The 19,344-nt window shown below is 33.8% G+C and overlaps 1 protein-coding gene and 1 pseudogene across 2 annotated transcripts in view; both read left to right on the top strand.

The window, feature by feature from the left end:
• LOC308346238 (protein SIX6OS1) overlaps nt 1-17,728 on the top strand; it is a gene marked incomplete at its 3' end in the record, with an annotated part of 56,430 nt that extends 38,702 nt beyond the window's left edge. The window contains exons 13-17 of the mRNA XM_080808954.1: nt 1,376-1,437; nt 2,935-3,113; nt 6,916-7,054; nt 14,031-14,088; nt 17,532-17,728. Coding sequence (XP_080665080.1) covers nt 1,376-1,437; nt 2,935-3,113; nt 6,916-7,054; nt 14,031-14,088; nt 17,532-17,728 — 635 coding nt within the window. The remainder of the gene's footprint in view (nt 1-1,375; nt 1,438-2,934; nt 3,114-6,915; nt 7,055-14,030; nt 14,089-17,531) is intronic.
• Nucleotides 4,209-5,590, top strand: LOC308346211 (NEDD8-activating enzyme E1 catalytic subunit-like; annotated as a pseudogene). Its single transcript has one exon. The product of its transcript is annotated as an NEDD8-activating enzyme E1 catalytic subunit-like (transcript).
• Nucleotides 17,729-19,344: the final 1,616 nt, after the last annotated feature.

Raw genomic sequence — 19,344 nt, 5'->3', positions numbered from 1 at the left:
TTATGCTGAGTGAAATAAGTCAAGCAGAGAGAGTCAAGTATCATATGGTTTCACTTATTTGTGGAGCATAACAAATAATATAGAGGACAAGGGTAGATGGAGAGGAGAAGGGAGTTGAGGGAAATTGGAAGGGGAGGTGAACCATGAGAGACTATGGACTCTGAAAAACAACCTGAGGGTTTTGAAGGGGCGGGGGGTGGGAGGTTGGGGGAACCAGGTGGTGGGTATTAGGGAGGGCACAGATTGCATGGAGCACTGGGTGTGGTGAAAAAACAATGAATACTGTTACGCTGAAAATAAATAAAAATTTAATAAAAAAAATATGTGCAAAATATGCAAGTAGGCACTTCAAATAGAGCAACTCATATGGTAAATAAACATATGAAAAGATGCTCAGCAAATTAGGAAATTGAAAAATAAAGCCACAGTGAGCTATTACACATCCAACAGATTAGCAGATTCAGAAAGTCTGACAGTGGTATTAATGAGAATATAGAACAGTAAGGACTCTCATAACTATTGGAGGAACTCATTTATAAATGACTGTATATTGAGCATATCTAAATTATAATTAAAGCTAATGGTTTTGTCTGGTGAAACTGAATGAGTTCCTGAGGTAAGTTGGGATGGCTAGGTACCACAACAAAAATTGATAAATAGTTTGGAAAATAAACTCTGGAAAATAGTTTAAAATTTGGTAAAATGAAAGATATACATACTCTTTACCTCGTAATTTCCCTCCTAGGTATATACCTGGAGAAATACAAGTACATACATACAAGTGTATATGTAAAGATCACTGTTTGTAATAGTCTCAAAGTAGAAACACCCCAAATGCCTGTTTGCTAGTAGAACAGATGGATATATTATGTTGTTTGTACAATGAAATACTTAAATCAATACAAGTAGGCAAATTATGTCTATATGAAACAATACAGATGAATTTCACGAGCATCTGCTGAATAAAAAAAGCAAGGCAAAGAACACTTATATTACCATTTTATCATATAACATTTTAAAACAGGAAAAATAACTGAATTACTTAGGTGATAAAACTATAGAAAGCAAATCAAGGAAATTCAGGATAGTGAACACCTCTGAGGAGGACAATATGAGGAGTATGTGGACATTTGGAGTATGTATGATGTTCTGTTTCTTTACTTGTGTGATGGTTACATGGGTATTCTCTATAATTTTCTTTTAAACTATTCACATGGGTTTTATTCTCTTATCTGTGTGGATTGGGTTAAACTATATGAAACCTATTTTTGTAGGTCAAAAACAGTTAAATATTCACAATTTCTTACTGTTTATATGTTTTCTTTACAATTAAATTGCCAAGAGAAAAACTAGTTTGTTCTCCTATAACAAACAGATGCTGAGAGTGAAGATAAAGGGACAGTAAGACAATTGAGAGAATCGAAATGTACTTCACAAGTGAGTCAAATATTTGATTTGTAATTTCTAAGCAAAATATTCCAATTTAAAATGCTGTTTCCACTTTAATTTCAGATTAGTGAAGATTATATATGTGAGGTCTAGGTGTTTTAGGTTAGTAATCAAGTTCCTGTGATGTTAAAGCTTCTATTCCTTAGAGGAGTTCTAGATTAAAAAAATGAAGCCACAAAAAGTTTATATGAAAATACACAGAGTTGTCATTAATAATTGATCATATATATATGTATATATACATATATATATTTATATCACAACTAAATCACAACTGAAGAAAACAATTTTGTTTGGTAAAATTGAATGACTTTCTAAGGCAGTTCAAGACTGGTGGTTGCCACAAAAGTATTTTCCAAAATATTTTTTAATAGTGGAAAACATTAATGATAGAGGTAGGCAATGTTTATTGGCTTTGCTAAGTTAGCTGCTAAGGGTTAAAGCAAGACAAATGGCGCAGTAGAATTCTGCTCAAGAAGAGCAGGTAGGGCGCCTGGGTGGCTCAGTGGGTTAAAGCCTCTGCCTTCAGCTCGGGTCATGATCCCAGGGTCCTGGGATCAAGTCCCACATCGGGCTCTCTGCCCAGCCGTGAGCCTGCTTCCCTTCCTCTCTCTCTGCCTACCTGTGATCTCTGTCAAATTAAATAAAAAATCTTTAAAAAAAAAAAAAAAAAAGAAGAGCAGGTAAAGGGGCGCCTGGGTGGCTCAGTGGGTTAAAGCCTCTGCCTTCGGCTTGGGTCATGATCCCAGGGTCCTGGGATCGAGCCCCACATCAGCTTCCCCCTCTCTCTCTCTGCCTGCCTCTCTGCCTACTTGTGATCTCTGTCTGTCAAATAAATAAATAAAACCTTTAAAAAAAAAAAGAAGAGCAAGTAAAAAGAACATTTAAAATTTTTTTGGTTGAGAGACCCAAATTGTTTCTGAAATAGGGTTTAGTATAGCAAACATATTTGAGGAATCATAGTCCTACCCCACAAAATGATATAAGGGAAAAATTAGTATTCATGTTTTCAACCTTTGCAGAGAAAGTAATGAATTTATAAGGACAAAATGTGCAAAGAACACAACCAATGAGAATAAGATTGCTTGGAAGTAAATCACTTTTCCCTTCCTGTATATCATATACAATTCATGAGCCAGTGCATGATGTAGAAATTTCAAAAAAATTCTTAACCATTTTTCTTCATCAATTTGAGTATGTTCTGGCTATCATTTACTTTTTTAGGTAGAGGTAATGTAGGTGGAGCTGGGAAGAAAAGAGAAATCAGAAAATTAAAAATTATTTTTCCATATTTTACACAATTATATTTTGGTATCTCTTTCATCAGTTATTCTTATTTTACTTATTATGTCCATGACATATAACATCATAGATTAATATGGTGTTTTCTTCCTCACACATTTTTACATGTGAATTTGTTAATGTAATAACATTTTTTAAAAATAACATTCATTTTTATAGTTTTCTATTATTTTGAATTTGCAGGTTATATGTGCAGAGCATTTTGAGAAGCCAATAGAAAATAATAGTGATGAAGTAGAAGAAAGGGCTGAGAACTTTCTACAAACTTCTGAAATTCCTTTATTTTTGAAAACGCCTGAAGCTGTGAAAACACCTGAACCTTTGGAGAAATTATTATTCCCTAAAACCCCCTCTTCTGAAATGTAGGATTTTAATTAATAACTATTATTAAGGAATCTATATATGTTGAGCCAATATTTTATAAATAATTGATAAGAATAGTAAAACGTCTAGTACCTGTAACTTTTAAAAAGGTTTTATTATGGAATACTTTAAATACACAAAGGAGAGAGACTAGTGTAATGAACCTCCATGTACTTATGCCCTGTTTAAACAATTATTAACATTCTGCCATTCTTGTTTCATAGAACCTCTTCCCCATTTTTCCTACAGCATTCAGCTATATATAGATATAGATAGAGATTATGAGTACTTATCCAGTGCAATAGTATACATTTCAGTATATTAAGTATATTTAAGTATATTAAGTATATTAAGATTTTCTAAAGGATAAAAGTGTATGAAAAATATTAAATGTCAAGCTAAAAAGTTACTATCATGTATGGTAGATTGTGGACATCATTGAATAATGTTCCAGCTGTCATTTTTCCTTATGTTGTAGAGTCTAAAGCAAGAATTGCCATCTGTTATGTAACCTTGGTGTGGGCAGTAATATCTCTTAACATGATTGTTTAACTTGGGTAACCACGGATTTGTTGTTTACAGCTAAGAGAAAAGGTTGCATTTAACCTTTTTGTTTAGTTTAATCCCTTTTTAAACTACAAAATGAAAGATTCTTTTAAAACATTGATTCCACTTCAGAACTCTCTCACCCATGTTCTACTTCTGTATTTTAAATTGCTAATCAGTTTTATATAGTAAAGTCATGCTGTTGATTCACACACAGTATATTCAAAGTGGAATTCATCATCAAATAGGAGAACTGTAAAAGGATATGTTTGCCATAAACCTCCACTTATGGATGAGAAAACTGATCTGTAAAGTTAAGTGACTCATTGATGGTCAGTGGAGATAGTTACGGAAGGATCTTCAGATTTTTGTCCTGTCAAAAGCATAAACTGTCTAAACCCTTTATAAGTATTGCTCATTTAATATTCACAAATTTATGAGATGTAAATACATTATTATGCTTATTTTATAGAAGAGGAAACAGACTCCCAGGTGATACAACTTGTCAGTGATAGAGTTGAGATTCAAATCAGGCAGCTCAGGAGAACATGCTGGATGGTGAAGAGCCAGAGACAAAGACAAGAATAGAGGAGCTGTTGGCTGAGAAAATGGCTGTTGTTTCTGGGTGTGGGGACACTAGAGACTGGGAAGGTTGCTGCAACCAAAAAGAAGTTCCTCGAGTGATCTGGACCCTTCACACACCCTGATTTCGAACTGAGCACTAAATTTTTCATTTTTGTTATATACATGTAAAGTTCTGGTCATTGGACTGGAAGCTTAGGATGTGAGCTCCTGAAAAATCTGGCGTTGTCTGGTTTTAGACAGATTTATGTTATAGACATGGACACTATAGATGTTTTCAGTCTAATTAGGCAGTTTTTATATAGGCCTTAAGATGTTGGAAGACCTAAGGCTAAATTGCTGCAGAATTTCTAAATGACAGAGCTCCTAATTGCAGTGTAGTTTCATATTTCAACAAGATTTCAGGATTTTAATGACATTTTCTATCGACAATATCATATAATTGTAAGTGGACTGGACTCTATCATGGCCAGAAGATGGATAAATGGCATGCTGATATCTCTTCTAAATTATGAAGATGGTGTATAAGATCTAAGCTCCATTGTCCTTTTGATAGATGGAGGGACAGAAGGTTTTAAAGGAAATGCCTGGGTGATCCTGCCTGGAATTACTGATTGTATTGAATGTGCACTAGAACTGTATCTTCCACAGATTCCATAGATCCCATGTACACCTTTGAGTCTATGCCCAGGCTACCAGAACACTGTGTTGAGTATGTAAGGATCCTGTAGTGGCCTAAGGAGCAGCTTTTAGAGAAGGAGTTCCATTAGATGGAGATGATCTTGATCATATTCAGTGGATTTTCCAAAAGTCCATCAAGAGAGCAGGACAATATAATATTAAGGGTGTTATCTAGAGATTCACTCAAGGAGTAGTAAAACAAACCATTCCTGCAGTAGTTTCTACAAATGTAGTCATTTAAGCCGTGTGTGCCACTGAGGTTTTTAAAATAACCACAAGTGCATATATTCCTCTTAATACTTGGGTATTCAATGATGTAGATGGACTGTACACATATACATATGAAGCAGAAAGAAAGGAAAACTGCCCAGCTTATAGCCATCTTCCTTAAAATATCCAGTCTTCTTCAACCACTAAACTCCAGGTGGTTTTAGATTATTTAACCAATAGTGCTTTTCTACAGATGAAATCTCCAGCCATCACAGCCACTTTAGAGGGAAAAAATAGAACACTTTACTTACAGTCAGTAACCTCTATTGAAGAACGAACAAGGCCAAATCTCTCCAAGACATTGAAAGAATTGGGACTCGTTGATGGGCAAGAACTGGCAGTTGCTGATGTCACCACACCACAAACTGCATTATGCAAACTTCATTTTACTTCTTAAGGAAAATAAGTCTGCACATAATAGAAAACTCATGGAAATATTACGTGGATGCTAAGAAATTAAAGTCATTTTTAGCATTAGTGTTGCTGGAATTTGACTTTTTAAATATAATGAACCACTCTTTTTTAAAAATTTATAACTTACCCTTGAAGATAGAATTTTGGGGTTGGTAATTGTAAGCATTTTCATTAAGAATATGGGAAGTGATGCCTGGAGAGAGAGAGAATGAGTAAATGTATTCTTTCAGAGGAGGAGATAAGCACTCTCTTGTGTCTGAATTTTGTTCCTATGGTCAAAGAAAGCAATTCTCCGTTTTCATTTGAGCACCCACCTACAGAAGAGATGTCCCTTTAAAGAAAAAAAATTAAGTTTTAAATAACATTGATTATTATACCCTGACATCTAGAACATATTGGATATAGCCTATTTCTTGCTTGATTTAATATTCATTTATTTGTAGTTATCAAATGAATATTAACTATTGCAAACTTTCTTTGTCCATACTAATTTTATTTATCTATCTATTTTTGGCTATTGATATCTCTTCTTTATTAACATATAATATTTGTTTCAGGGGTACAGGTCATTCATACTAATTTTAAATGGTATTATAGCTGAATACCTGTGCATGGAAATGGGAACTATTTTCATGTTTACTTGTAGTGCCAAAGAGGCCAATATGCACAATATTAAAGCCAAGACATGGATGTTCAGAAGAAAAAAAATACAGGCAGCTCTGCCTCCAGAATTCATTTAGCCACTCTCTTCTCTAATTATTATTCCCAAATCATTTTATAGTTTAACTTCCTTATGCAACAATATGTAATGGCTGACTCCTCATCAAGACTAAAATCTTGTAATTGTCTTTCAAGATCTTGGAGACATATAGCCTGAAAGTTAAGAGCTGGGAATTTGAATCTGGATTGCCGAACTCAAATCCCAACTCTGGCACTTCCATTTCTTGGAGAAAGTCATTTAACCTTTCTATTCTTCAAAATTTTCTTCTGTAAAATGGAGGTGGTAATAATAGTACTTATTTCATAGATTTACTGTGAGGAATAAGTAAGTTAATGACAGTGGGAATATCTAGAATAGAGCCAGACAGTATATTCTCAGTTGGAATTCATTATTATTCCATAACGGATCTACTTTAACATTGTTATCTACCTCAAACTATCTTTTTCTTGAGAGGTTTGTCACTTCAAGAAATATTCTCTTCCTTTTCCTACTGTGCTAATTCTTATTTCCATGATATTGTTTACTGGTCTACAATATTTAGTAATATATTTTTAACATTTTTATTATTTCTTATTTCTTTATAATAGAAACAGAAATATAATGCCTGAAGGTCAAACACAAAAGGAATCGCCTGGATTTTCTTTTCTTACGAATTATACTTCTAGATCTCCTGGATTGAATTTATTTGATTCTACTATATTTGATTCAGAAATCTCATCAGATCAGGTAATAATGAGAAACTAAAGTTTTATTTCTGAAAAACTGTACACTGGTACCTCAAGTAATTTTTTTTTAAGATAGAGAACAAATGCACTCATGCATGTAAGCAGGGGCGGGGAGGAGCAGAAAGAAAGAACTTTTTTTTTTTAAAGATGTATTTCTTTATTTGAGAGAGAGTAAGCAAGTGAGTGAGCAGGGAAGGGGCAGAGGGAGAGAGAGAATCTTAAGTAGACCCTCACTGGTGCAGAGCTCAACTTGGGGCTCCAACTCACAGCCCTGAAATCATGACCTGGGTGAAAATGAAGAGTCAAAAGCTTAACTGACTGAGCCACCAGGTGCCCCTCAAGTAATTTTCATTCTTTAGTATCAAACCATCTTGGAGCAGAGTACAAAGCAGAGGCAATTAAAAAAAAAAAGGATTCTAAGTATTGATAATGTAGCACAGTTTCCCTATTACGTTTTTTTTTTTTTTTAAGATTTTATTTATTTGACAGAGAGAAATCAGAGCTAGGCAGACAGAGAGAAGGGGAAGCAGGCTCCTGCTGAGCAGAGAGCCCGATGCGGGGCTCGATCCCAGGACCCTGAGATCATGACCCAAGCCGAAGGCAGAGGCTTAAAACCCTGAGCCACCCAGGCGCCCCTCCCTATTACGTTTTTGTTTCAATTTCAGGTTCCTCAGTTGATACCTGTTTATAAAAAAAAGAATCTCAGGATAGGGATGATTTAAATTGCAGTTAAAAGCAGTTTAAAATTAATTTGGCTTTATAGTTCATGTGTCTAACTTCTAAACAAACTTTTCATTTCTCAGTGTGAAAAATTCTCCAGGTTAGTAGTCCGTGTTTTTATTTACATATGTGTACATAACAACATTATCGGTTAATTTTAAAAGACCTAGTTTTCTTCTCGTAGAGATTTATGCTATTCAGTGATAGAACAATGAAGTGCTTATTTCTGTATTTGGCAATTGAAACTGAAAATTAAGATCTGCCTTATTTGATCAGTAGAGGCAGCACAGTATAGTAGTCAAGACCAGACTCTGATGCCACCTGGTTGAATGTGTTCTGGATGTAGGATTTTGGGTACATAGCTTCCTGTTTCTCATCTGTAAAATGGAAACAAGAATTTTTGCCATTGAGGGGGCACCTGGATGGGTGTGTTAGTTGAGTATCTGTCTTCAGCTCAGGCTGTGAGCTGGGATCGAGTTCCCCATTGGGCTCCTTATTAGGCAGGGAGCCTGCTTCTCCCTCTGCTTACTGCTCCTCCTGCTGTGCTCGCTCGCTCTGTCTCTCTCTCTCTGACAAATAAAATCTTTAAAAAAAGGATTTTTGCCATTGGTTTTATGGATATTAAATAAGTTTATATACCTAAAGCCTTAGAAAAATTCTAAACAATGAATAATGTATATAGAAGTATAATATAGTATTTTTTGTTGTTGCTCATTGAAATTAGTCACATTTAGCCAGTTTCATGTGGATTAGAATATTCCTTCCTGTACCCCCAAAATTATATTAAATGGTTGAAATTATAAGTTTATTGTTGGATGATATAGTATTATACACTTCATAGTATTTCATGTCTTCAAATTTGTCTCAATTTTTATCTCAATGCTTATTTCAAAAACAGGTAATTCCCAGAAAGTGTGTGCTGGGCATAAAAAACATAGAACACCATTAGATAATTGTCATTTATAATATTAAGATTAATGGAAATACATGCATGTAACTTTAACAGGAAACATGTACATTTGGGTAAAGAAGACCACAAAAAGTACTGAAAAAATTATTGAGTACATAGACATATGAGATTGCTATATAGGAATAAAATATTGTAAATGCGTATTTCTTCCCAAAATAATTTATAAATGTAATTCAATTCTAATCTAATTGGAATCCTGGCAAGATGGTTTATCTTTAATTTTTTGTTTTGTTTTGTTTTGTGGTGTTGGGGTGGGGAATGAGATTCACAGATAATTACTAAGTTTCCTGGTTAAGAATAATCAAGAAAATGTTCAAAAACAAGATTGGCAATAAATTAAGATGGAATCCTAGAAAAAAATTAACCCAAAATAAAGCAGAGAAGTGATAGAGTAACAAAACTCAGAGAGAGCAAACAGGAAACAAATAGTAAAATGTTAGACCCAAATATGTTAAGTTTTAATAATCACATTAACTGTAAATGGGCTAATCATTCCATTAAAGGTGGAGATTATGAGTGGATTAAAAAATAGCTAGTTGATAGCTACTATAAGCTATCAACAGGAAACACTCTTTCTTTTTTTTTCAAGTTTTTGTTTAAATTCCAGTTAGTTAACATACAGTGTAATATTAGGTTCAGGGTAGAATTTAGTGATTCATCACTTACATACAACACCCAGTGCTTGTCACAATAAGTGCCTTCCTTAATACCCATCAACCTTTCATTATTTGCAGATGACATGATACACACACACAATCAGACACAGAGGAATATTAGTCAGCCACCAAAAAGAATGAACTGTAGCCATGTGCAACAATATGAGTGGAACTAGAGGATATTATGCTAAGTGAAATAATTCAGTCAGAGAAAAACAAATACTATATGATTCCACTCATGTGTGGAATTTAAGAAACAAAACAGATGAACATAGGGGAAAGGAGGGAAAAATAAAGTAAGACAAAAACAGAGAGAGAGACAAACCACAAGACTTAACAATCAGGAACAAACTGAGGGTTGCTAGAGAGGAGGTTGGTGAGGGGTTGGATAACTGGGTGATGGGCATTAAGCAGGGCACTTGATATAATGAACACTGGGTGTTATATGCAAGTCATGAAGCAGTAAATTCTACCCCTGTAACTAATACTATACTATGTTAACTAACTTCAATGTAAATAAAATCTTGAAAGAAAAGAAGTTGGTGGTTAGAAACAGATATATCATCATAAAAACAGTAAGAAGGTCACAGTGGCTATACTTATATCATTTTAGGTAATCTTCAAGACAAAGCATATTGCTAGAGATGAATCTTTTTTATTATGTTATGTTAAAAAAATCTGTTTTTTACTATGTTAGTCATCATACAGTACAACATTAGTTTTTGATGTAGTATTCCAAGATTCATTGTTTGCATATAGCACTCAGTGTCCCATGCAGCATGTGCCCTCCTTAATACCCATCACTGGGCTAACCCATCCCCTTACCTCTTTCCCCTCTAAAAACCTCAGTTGGTTTCTTGAAGTCCATAGTCTCTCATGGTTCATCTCCCCCACCAATTTCCCCTCCTTCATTTTTCTTTTCCTTCTTCTAATGTCCTCTGTACTATTCCTTATGTTCCACAAATAAGTGAAACCATATGATAATTGACTTTCTCTGCTTGACTTATTTCACTTAGCATAATCTCCAATCCTATCCATGTTGATGCAAAAGCCGGGTATTCATCCTTTCTGATGGCTGAGTAATATTCTATTGTATGTATGGACCATTTCTTAAGAATAAAAGGGCTAGGGACAACTGGATGGTTCAGTAGGTTAAGCATCTGCTTTCAGCTCTGGTCATGATCCCAGGGCCCTGGGATCAAGTCCTGCATTGGGCTCCCTGCTCAGTGGGGAGCCTGCTTCCTCCTCTCCCTCTGCCCCCTGCTCACTCTCTCTCTCTAATAAAAAAAAAAAAAAAGTCCAGTTCTTAAGGAAGATATAACAATGACATATGTGTATGTGCCTAATAACAGCAACAAAATGAAACAGAAACAAATGAAAAACAGACCATAAGGAATACAGTCAATGATAATGTAATAACAATGTAATGGGATGGATTGTAGTTATGCATGTGGTTATAGCATCATAGCATCATGTATAAACTTGTCAATTCACTAAGTTGTGCACCCAAAACTAATGTAACATTGTCAGCTACACTAAAAAAATACAAAAACAAAAAACACAAACTTGGAGATTTTTAGCACCTTTCTCTCAGCATTTGATTGAATTAGACAACATAATCCATAAAGGTCTATAAAATCTGAACAATACCATCAACCCTCTTGGCCTAACTGACATTTATAGAACACCAACCACACAGCAACTTCAGCTCCGCAGCTTATAGAGGCACGTCTTGTTTTATTGCACTGTGCAGATACTGCCTTTTTTTTTTTTTTAAATAAGCTGAAGGTTTGTGGCAATTCTGTGTCAAACAAGTCTGCTGGCAACATTTTTCCAATAGCATTTGCTCATTTTGTATCTCTGTGTCACGTCTTGGTAATTTTCACAATATTTCAAACTTTTTCATTATTATTATATTTGTTATGGTGGTCCGTGATCAATAATTACAGCTCACTGAAAGCTCAGGTGAAAGTTTGCTATAACCACATGCGTAACTACATATTTTAGCAATAAAGTATTTTTAAATTTATGCATTTTTAAAGATGTGACGCTATTGCACACTTAATAGTGTAGTATAAACATAACTTTTATATCCATTGGGAAACAAAAAATTCATTGTACTTGCTTTATTCTGATATTCACATTTTTGTGGTGGTTTGGAACCAAACTTGAAATATTTCTGAGGTATGCCTGTATATTCTTTTCAAGTTCTGATGATATATTCACCAAAACCATATTCTGGGCCATTAAATGAGTCTTACTAAATTTCAAAGGATTGAGATCAAACAGAGCATGTTCTCTGCCCACAATATAATTAAATTAGAAATCAATAAGATAGAAGGAAAATCCTAAGTAATTAGGGCATGGATCAAAGAAGAAATCATGAGAGAAAGAGAAGATTTTGAAATGATTATGAAAATTCAGTGTATCAAAATTGAGGGATATTGCCAAAATAGAATAAAACCATAGCTTTAAATAATATAATTAATATTTTAAATAATTCAGTTGATAGAAAAGAAAAAAGGTCTAAAATCAGTGACCTAGGTTTTCACCTTGAAAATCTAGCAAATAGGGCCCTGGGTGATTCATTCAGCCTCAGTCTCTCCACTAAGCTGAGAACCTGCTTCTACCTCTCCTTCTACCTGCTGTTCCTCCTGCTGTGCTCGCTCGCTCTCTCTCTCTCTCTCTGTCAAATAAATAAATAAAATCTTAAAAAAAGAGAGAGAGAGATATTGAGTGGACTCAGTTGGTTAAGAGGCTGCCTTCAGCTCAGGTCATGATCCCAGGGTCCTGGGATAGTCCTGCATCGAGTTCCTTGCTATGCAAGAGCCTGCTTCTCCCTCTGCCTGCTGCTCCCCCTGCTTGTGCTTGCACTCTGTCTCTCTCTCCCTCTCTCTCTGACAAATGAATAAATAAAATATTTTTTAAAAAAGAAAGAAAATTTAGAAAAAGAGATAAAGTAAACCCAAAGTAAATAGAATGAAAAAACAAAGGAGATAAGAGAAATCAATGAAATAGAAAATAAGCAACAGAGAAAATTGACAAAGCCAAAGTTGGTTCTTTGAAAAAAATTGACAGAATTTATGAACTGGTCATTAGACTGACAAAAATAAGAAAATTTACCTATTTTATAAATAAAATATTATAGATCCTACAATAAATTATTATAAATATATAAATATAAATATATTTATAAATATAAATATATAAATATATATAAAAATATAAATATAAATAATAAAAATATTATTGAAAAGACTGGCGAGGGGGAAGTGAGAGCAATCAAATGTGATAATGATACAAGGATTGATAAATTGATCAATAGTATGGGCTAGAAAGTCTTGAAACTTTAAATGTTCACCAGATCTTAGTAAGAGGAAGGATTCTCTCTGAGCATTAAAACAATGGAAGAAGAGCCAAAAGTAAATAAAAAGAGTTTGGGTTTGGTTCCATAGAAAATTTTTGTATGTTAAAAAAGTATTTTAGTGCTCGCTTCAGCAGCACATATACTAAAAAAAAGTATTTTAAAGGCAAAATGATAATGTGATATAAAATATTTGCAATAATATAAGGAATTAATGTCTTTAATATATAAAAAGCTTATATGGATTAGTAAGAATTACTACTTCAGTAGAGATATATACAAAGTTCTTTAGATGAATAGATAATAATTCACTGAAAAAGAAATTCAAGTGACTTATAAAATCTCTGGGAAAAACAGCTTTCCTTATTAATTGTCAAAATGTAAATCTGTGCATAACAGTATTTATTCAAGTGTAATTTGTATTAGAAAAAAAAAACCAGAAGTGATCTAAATGTCCAAAGTGAAAGAATGATTGCAAACCAAGAAACAGACTCTTAACTAAAGAGAACAAACTGATGGTTACCAGAGGGTTGGGGGTGGGGGGATGGACTAATTAAGGAGTGCACTTATGATGAGCACTGGGTGTTGTATGTAAGTGTTGAATCACTAAATTTTTCACCTCAAACTAATATCACACTGTATATTTTTAAATAAAAACTTTTTAAAAAGAAAGAAACTGTATGTTATATTCGTATGGAAGAATATGAAAATTCCATGAAAAGAATCTGGTTTTAGAAGAATAGTGACAAGGGAAAATGCTCATAATGCAGCATTAAGAGAAAAAAAGGGGACAGAAAACTATGTTGTCATGATCCCATTTAAAAAAAAAAAAACCTGTTTTACAAAGAAAACAAACTCTTTTGGCAGCAAAACTTGATCTGAACTGACATGAAGCTATCATATTTCCTATTATTTTTACAAGCTGGAAAACAATACCAAGAACCTGTTATGTAAAAGGCCTCCAGAATAAAGCAAAAGTTAATTAGAATTTTAGGTTTTATTAATATTCCAAAGTAGGAACTATCTTTAGTACACTATATATATCCTTTTAATGTATTATCTATTGCCAGAATCAAATCAATAAGCCTTATTTTAATATAAGCAAATGATAGGTTTTTAAAGCACAGTAATGTGCTATATAAATGTTGCCAGTTTGTCTACTATAATTATGCTTATTAGAAGAACCAGGCTTTATATTCAAATATAAATGCCATATATACTGTTTTACTGATTTCTTGAGTAATACTGAATGGAAATTATTTTTCAGTTTAATGAACATTATTCTGCTGGAAATTTAAATCCTCTCTCATCACAACAAGAAATTGGTAAGTGATTTGAAGTTTGCTACATACAAAAACATGTTAACTTCCTCACTTTTTATTTAGTTTGCCTTCTGATTTTCTCAGGCCCTCAGTTTATTCTCTTAAAATTCTATTACTTCTGCACCACTCACTAATTATTTTTTGTAACAATTTATCTTCTTTCACTACTCCACTAAATTCTCCAATAACTACTAGTGACTTAACAATTATTAAACATTATGGGTATTTTGTATTTATTATCATATTCACTATCTTTGTAGCATTTGGAATAGTTGATTATTCTCATCTTCTTTCTGAAGTTTTTAGATTTCCTCCTATATCTCTGGTGCTTTTTATTGGGTCTTCTTTCTTCTCTTATCCCATGATTGATTCATTCAACATGCAAATATGTATGTGTATACATATAATATATTTTATATTCAGTACTGCTTTAGCTCTGGTGATAGATTAGTGGACATTTCTTTTTTCTTTTTTTCTTCTTTCTTTCTTTTCTTTCGGTTCCACATACAAGTGAGATCATACATTATTTGTCTTCCTCTGTCTGACTCACTTCACTTAGCATAACGCTATTAGTGTTACTATAAATAGCAGGATTTCCTGGCTTTTTCATGGCTGAATAATATTCCATTGTGTGTGCATATGTATGTATATACATATATATTTCTTTTCCTTGCCTGACTGCTCTATCTAGGACTTTCAGTACTATTTTGAATAGGAGTGGTAAGAGTAGGCACTCTTGCTTTGTTCCTGATGTTAAAGGAAAACCTCTCCTCCTTTCACCATTGAGTACAGTGTTACCTGTGGCCTTGTCATATATGGCTTTTATTATGTTGAGATATGTTCCTTCTATGCCTAAATTGAATTTTTATCATGAATGGATGTTGAATTTTGTCGAATGCTTTTTCTGCATCTATTGAGATGATCATATGATTATTTTCTTTTATTCTGTTAATGTGATGTATCTAACCTCATCCCAACATACATTTAAAGCCTTTTCTAATAAAATAATGTATGCTTTTGACCAGACCAAAGAACAAACTACAACCCAAATATGCCCACACTTTCTTACCCGCTTATTTCTTCCTGAAATCTTCAACTTCCATTTCTTTCTAACCATCTTCCAAGACCAGTTTCCATAAATCCTTTTATTTCCCTTCAACTTTTCATCCCCAAAAGATCTCTCCTTCAATTTTCTATATACTTTAAAATATTCTGTTGTCTGTTGTTACTTATTAACATACAAAATCTCTTCTAATCACAGATCTTTGAGGACAGGGATTCTGTTTTATTCACCTTTGTATAGTCCACAACAACTTGCACATTAATCTATTATTTTATTTATAATGAGTATGGGAGTTTTTTTTTAAAAGATTTTATTTATTTATTTGACAGACAAAGATCACAAGTAGAGAGAGAGGCAGGCAGGGAGAGAGGAGGAAGCAGGCTCCCTGCTGAGCACAGAGCCCTATGGGATGCGGAGCTCGATAGGGAGCTCAATCCCAGGACCTTGAGATCATGACCTGAGCCGAAGGTGGAGGCTATAACACCCTGATCCACCCAGGTGCCCCAAGTATAGGAGTTTAATGAAGACTTTATGTGAACTTCTTTTCTTCTGAAATTAAATAAAAAACATGAAATTCATTTATTGAAAGGCAGATTCAAGATTTTAGTTCTTTCTGAGCCTATAGCTGTATTACAGCTATTTTCCTTCATTTAAGTCTTATGGATGTGTACTAAAGTCAATGGAAAAATAAAGGTTTGGAGGAAGAAATCACGTATCTGGTAATCAGTCCATCTGTCTTTCTAACCATCCCTCTATCCACCCATCTTACTGCTGATAGCCTCAGCTTTATTTAGGGTGAAATAATTGAGGTATTTAAGGAAACATGAAATTTCAAAGTGCTACAAAGTGTTCTGCTTAATTTAATTGGTTCTTTATGGAAAAAATACAGGTGATTTAAGAGACATCAAGTAAGTTTTTAGATTACTGTGCTTCTTGAGTTGTTAATAATTAAAAATTATAATAAAGATATTAAAAATATTTTAATATTTATAGTGCTATATAATACAGTGAATGAAAAATAATATTTTTCCTTAGGGACAATTCTTGGAGTCATTAACCAATCTTTGTGTAAAGTTGATTTCAAAAAATTCCTCTTGGGGCTCATAGGTGGCTCAGTTGTTTAAGCGTCTGACTTTTGGTTTTAGCTCAGGTCATGATCTCAGGGTCGTCAGATGGAGCCTCGCATAAGGCTCCATGCTCAGTGTGCAGTCTGCTTGAGATTTTTTCCTTCTCCTGCCTCCTCCGTTCCTACCCCCAGTTTGCTCTCTATATATAAAATAAATAAAATAAAACCTTAAAAAATTCCTTTTAGAACTGTAGAAGCCTCTTCACTATTCTGTTCATTTCCTTGAACAATGCCACAAACAGTACATTGTAGTAACTCATAAATAATAGTTGAATAAGCTTGACTTCTGCAATATCTCTCAGACCCAACGTCTTTCCCCATTCACTTTGATATGACTGTAAGACCAAGCCTTCATTTCTTTCCTGTTATCCCCACTCGTAGACACTCTACTGTTCCAAACTTCCTATGTATTCTTTACTTAGTCAGCCTTATAAAAAAAAATTGTTTGAATTATTTTGGTGGGGGCACAGGGAAAGGGAGAGTGAGAATCTTAAGCAGGTCTACACCCAGTGTGGATAAGGAGGCAGGGCTTGATCTCACAATCCTGAGATCATGACCTGAGCCAAAATCAAGAGTCCATTGCTTAACTGACTGAGCCACCGTGGTGCCTCTCCACTTGAAAACTTTTAATGGCTTCCTCTTACATATAAAATAAAGTCCGGATTCTGTAGTTGGACGTTCAGTAGTCTTTCCAAGCTCATCTTCATTAATACCCTTTTAATAACTTTTTATTATTTCTCAGTGTTCCTGACAAGCTGAATTGATTTCTGTTATCCTTATACTTCCTATGCATGCCTGTTTCTATGCCTCTGTGCTGTTCTCTCCAGTTGAGGTGTTTTACCCCTTTTTCTGCCATATATACTAGCCTTATTATACTCAAGTTCAAGTTACTTAAAAGTAATTTTGGATCTATTTGATTTTTCATAGTACAAAGGACAGCTCTTTGCAGATAAGAATATAATTATTAATAATTGTAATTATTTGGTAGTAACTATGCAAAATTAGTGCTGAGGTGTAATTTAGCTACTAAAAAATGCTTTTAAAACTACTGTTTCACTTACACTTCACTGCTGAGTATAAAGAATGATGCTTTAATTTACTAATTATTATTTAATTATTAATAATATTAACAATATTAATAATCACTTAAGTGATTCAGTGTTACCCTATTTATTGTTTACAGTGTACCATAATTTAATAGATTATGCAAATTATGTAACATGAATAGCATGGTATTGAAATGTTTATCTTCCTCAGGAAACTTATTTGGAAAACCAGAAGGAGAAGATGCTTTCACATTTTCTTTTTCATCAGACTCTTCAACTCATACATTTGGAACTGGAAAAGATGATTTTAGTTTTCCATTTTCATTTGAACAGGATCAAAACTCAACACCTTCTGTAAAAGGTTTTTCGTCTTCCTCACAAAGTACAACACAATTTACTTTTTTTTGAACTCATTACTAATTTCTCAAATTATTTAACTGTTCTGTAATCATCTAGGGCTTAAATTTACATTATTACTTAAAAATGAAGACTACTTTCTTTTCTTGATTAAAGCAGTAATGGGTTACCATAGCTACATTATTTAATTATATATTTAAATATTGAGGGAAATTAACCCTATGTCATCAAATTCTGTTTTATTTGAAGCATTTGCTGTCGTAATTTATTTTGGTTTTGATTTTGCAAGCCCTCTTTAGGCAGAATTAATCTTAATAGAATTTGATGCTTTTTCATTAATCTTTACTATAAGTATTAAGCCTGCTTCTCTCCAGAACCTGAGTTTCATTCTGGTAGTATTTTAGGTGTTTTGATAAGAATAAGAACTTTAGACTATCAGAAGTCTTTTTGGTAGTAACTATGCAGAATTACTGCTGAGGTGTACTTTAGCTACTAAAAAATGCTTTTAAAACTACTGTTTTGCTTAGACTTCACTGTTGCAGTATAAAGAGTGGTGTTTTAATAATAATTTCACAGAATTCATGTTATTGATAGTGAATAAAATATGTTATTTTCTTCTAATACAACAAATAATAAAAGTCTAATTTTATGAGTTATTCTAGCATCTTTAGTGGAAAGCAGTTAAATATGAAGGGCTGGAGTAATTTTTGAAAATTAGATCGTTATATTAATGATAATACTGTTATATTTTCTTGCTTAAACTTTTTTGAGGAACATTTAAAATTTTGTTTTCTGTTTCTAACAAAAAAATTGGCCCTCATGTTTTATATGCAGTATTTTCTTGTGAATTATGTAAGTGAAATGAAGATATTTAAATTTTGATGAAATTATAGGAATGTATTGTTCAACGTCTTTGTATTTTGTGCTTTCTAAACTGGTTACATTGAGTTATTGAGTAATAAAGAGTCTTGACACCAAATTCTGGTGTGTGAGTGGTGACAGATTTTAAGTTTCACTGCATTTTCTTTCCCTTCTGCTCCACATCTGATCAAGCTGATAAGAAAGCCCAGGGATTCCCACCTTTAGCACCAGTGGGAAGTTCAAGCCCTGTATAGGAACTCTTGTTCTGGACCCACCCACAACCATAAAAACCCACAGCCATTGATCTCTCAAGCCATTTTAAGACAAACTAGGTAGTCCTACCTGCTCTTTCCAGAAAAACGTCATTATATGAGTAATAAACATTTTCATACCCTACTGGGGTGTATGTGGTGCCGTTAGTCTCAATATCCAAGCCAAATTTTGGTGAGAGTCTCTCTTGCTTCTTCAGGGTGTCCACAACATATCACAATTGTGTTAAATTAAGCCTTCCCAAAGACTTGACAGAAATCAGAGAATAATACAGGTAATGAGAGAAAGAATTTTTTTAAAGATTTTGTTTATTTATTTGACAGAGATCACAAGTAGGCAGAGAGGCAGGCGGGTGGTGGGGGGCGGGGGGTGGGAAGCAGGCTCCCTGCTGAGCAGAGAGCCCGATCTGGGGCTCAATCCCAGGACCCTGGTATCATGACCCGAGCTGAAAGCAGAGGCTTTAACCCACTGAGCCACCCAGGCGTCCCTGAGAGAAAGAATTTAAGAAAACTTAGGACTGTGTTTTAAAAATAAAA

This window comes from Martes martes (assembly GCF_963455335.1).
Source record: "Martes martes genome assembly, chromosome: 7".
Taxonomy (NCBI): Eukaryota; Metazoa; Chordata; class Mammalia; order Carnivora; family Mustelidae; genus Martes; species Martes martes.
The sequence above is the reverse complement of the archived record's forward strand: the minus strand, read 5'-3'. Positions and strand labels throughout refer to the sequence as shown.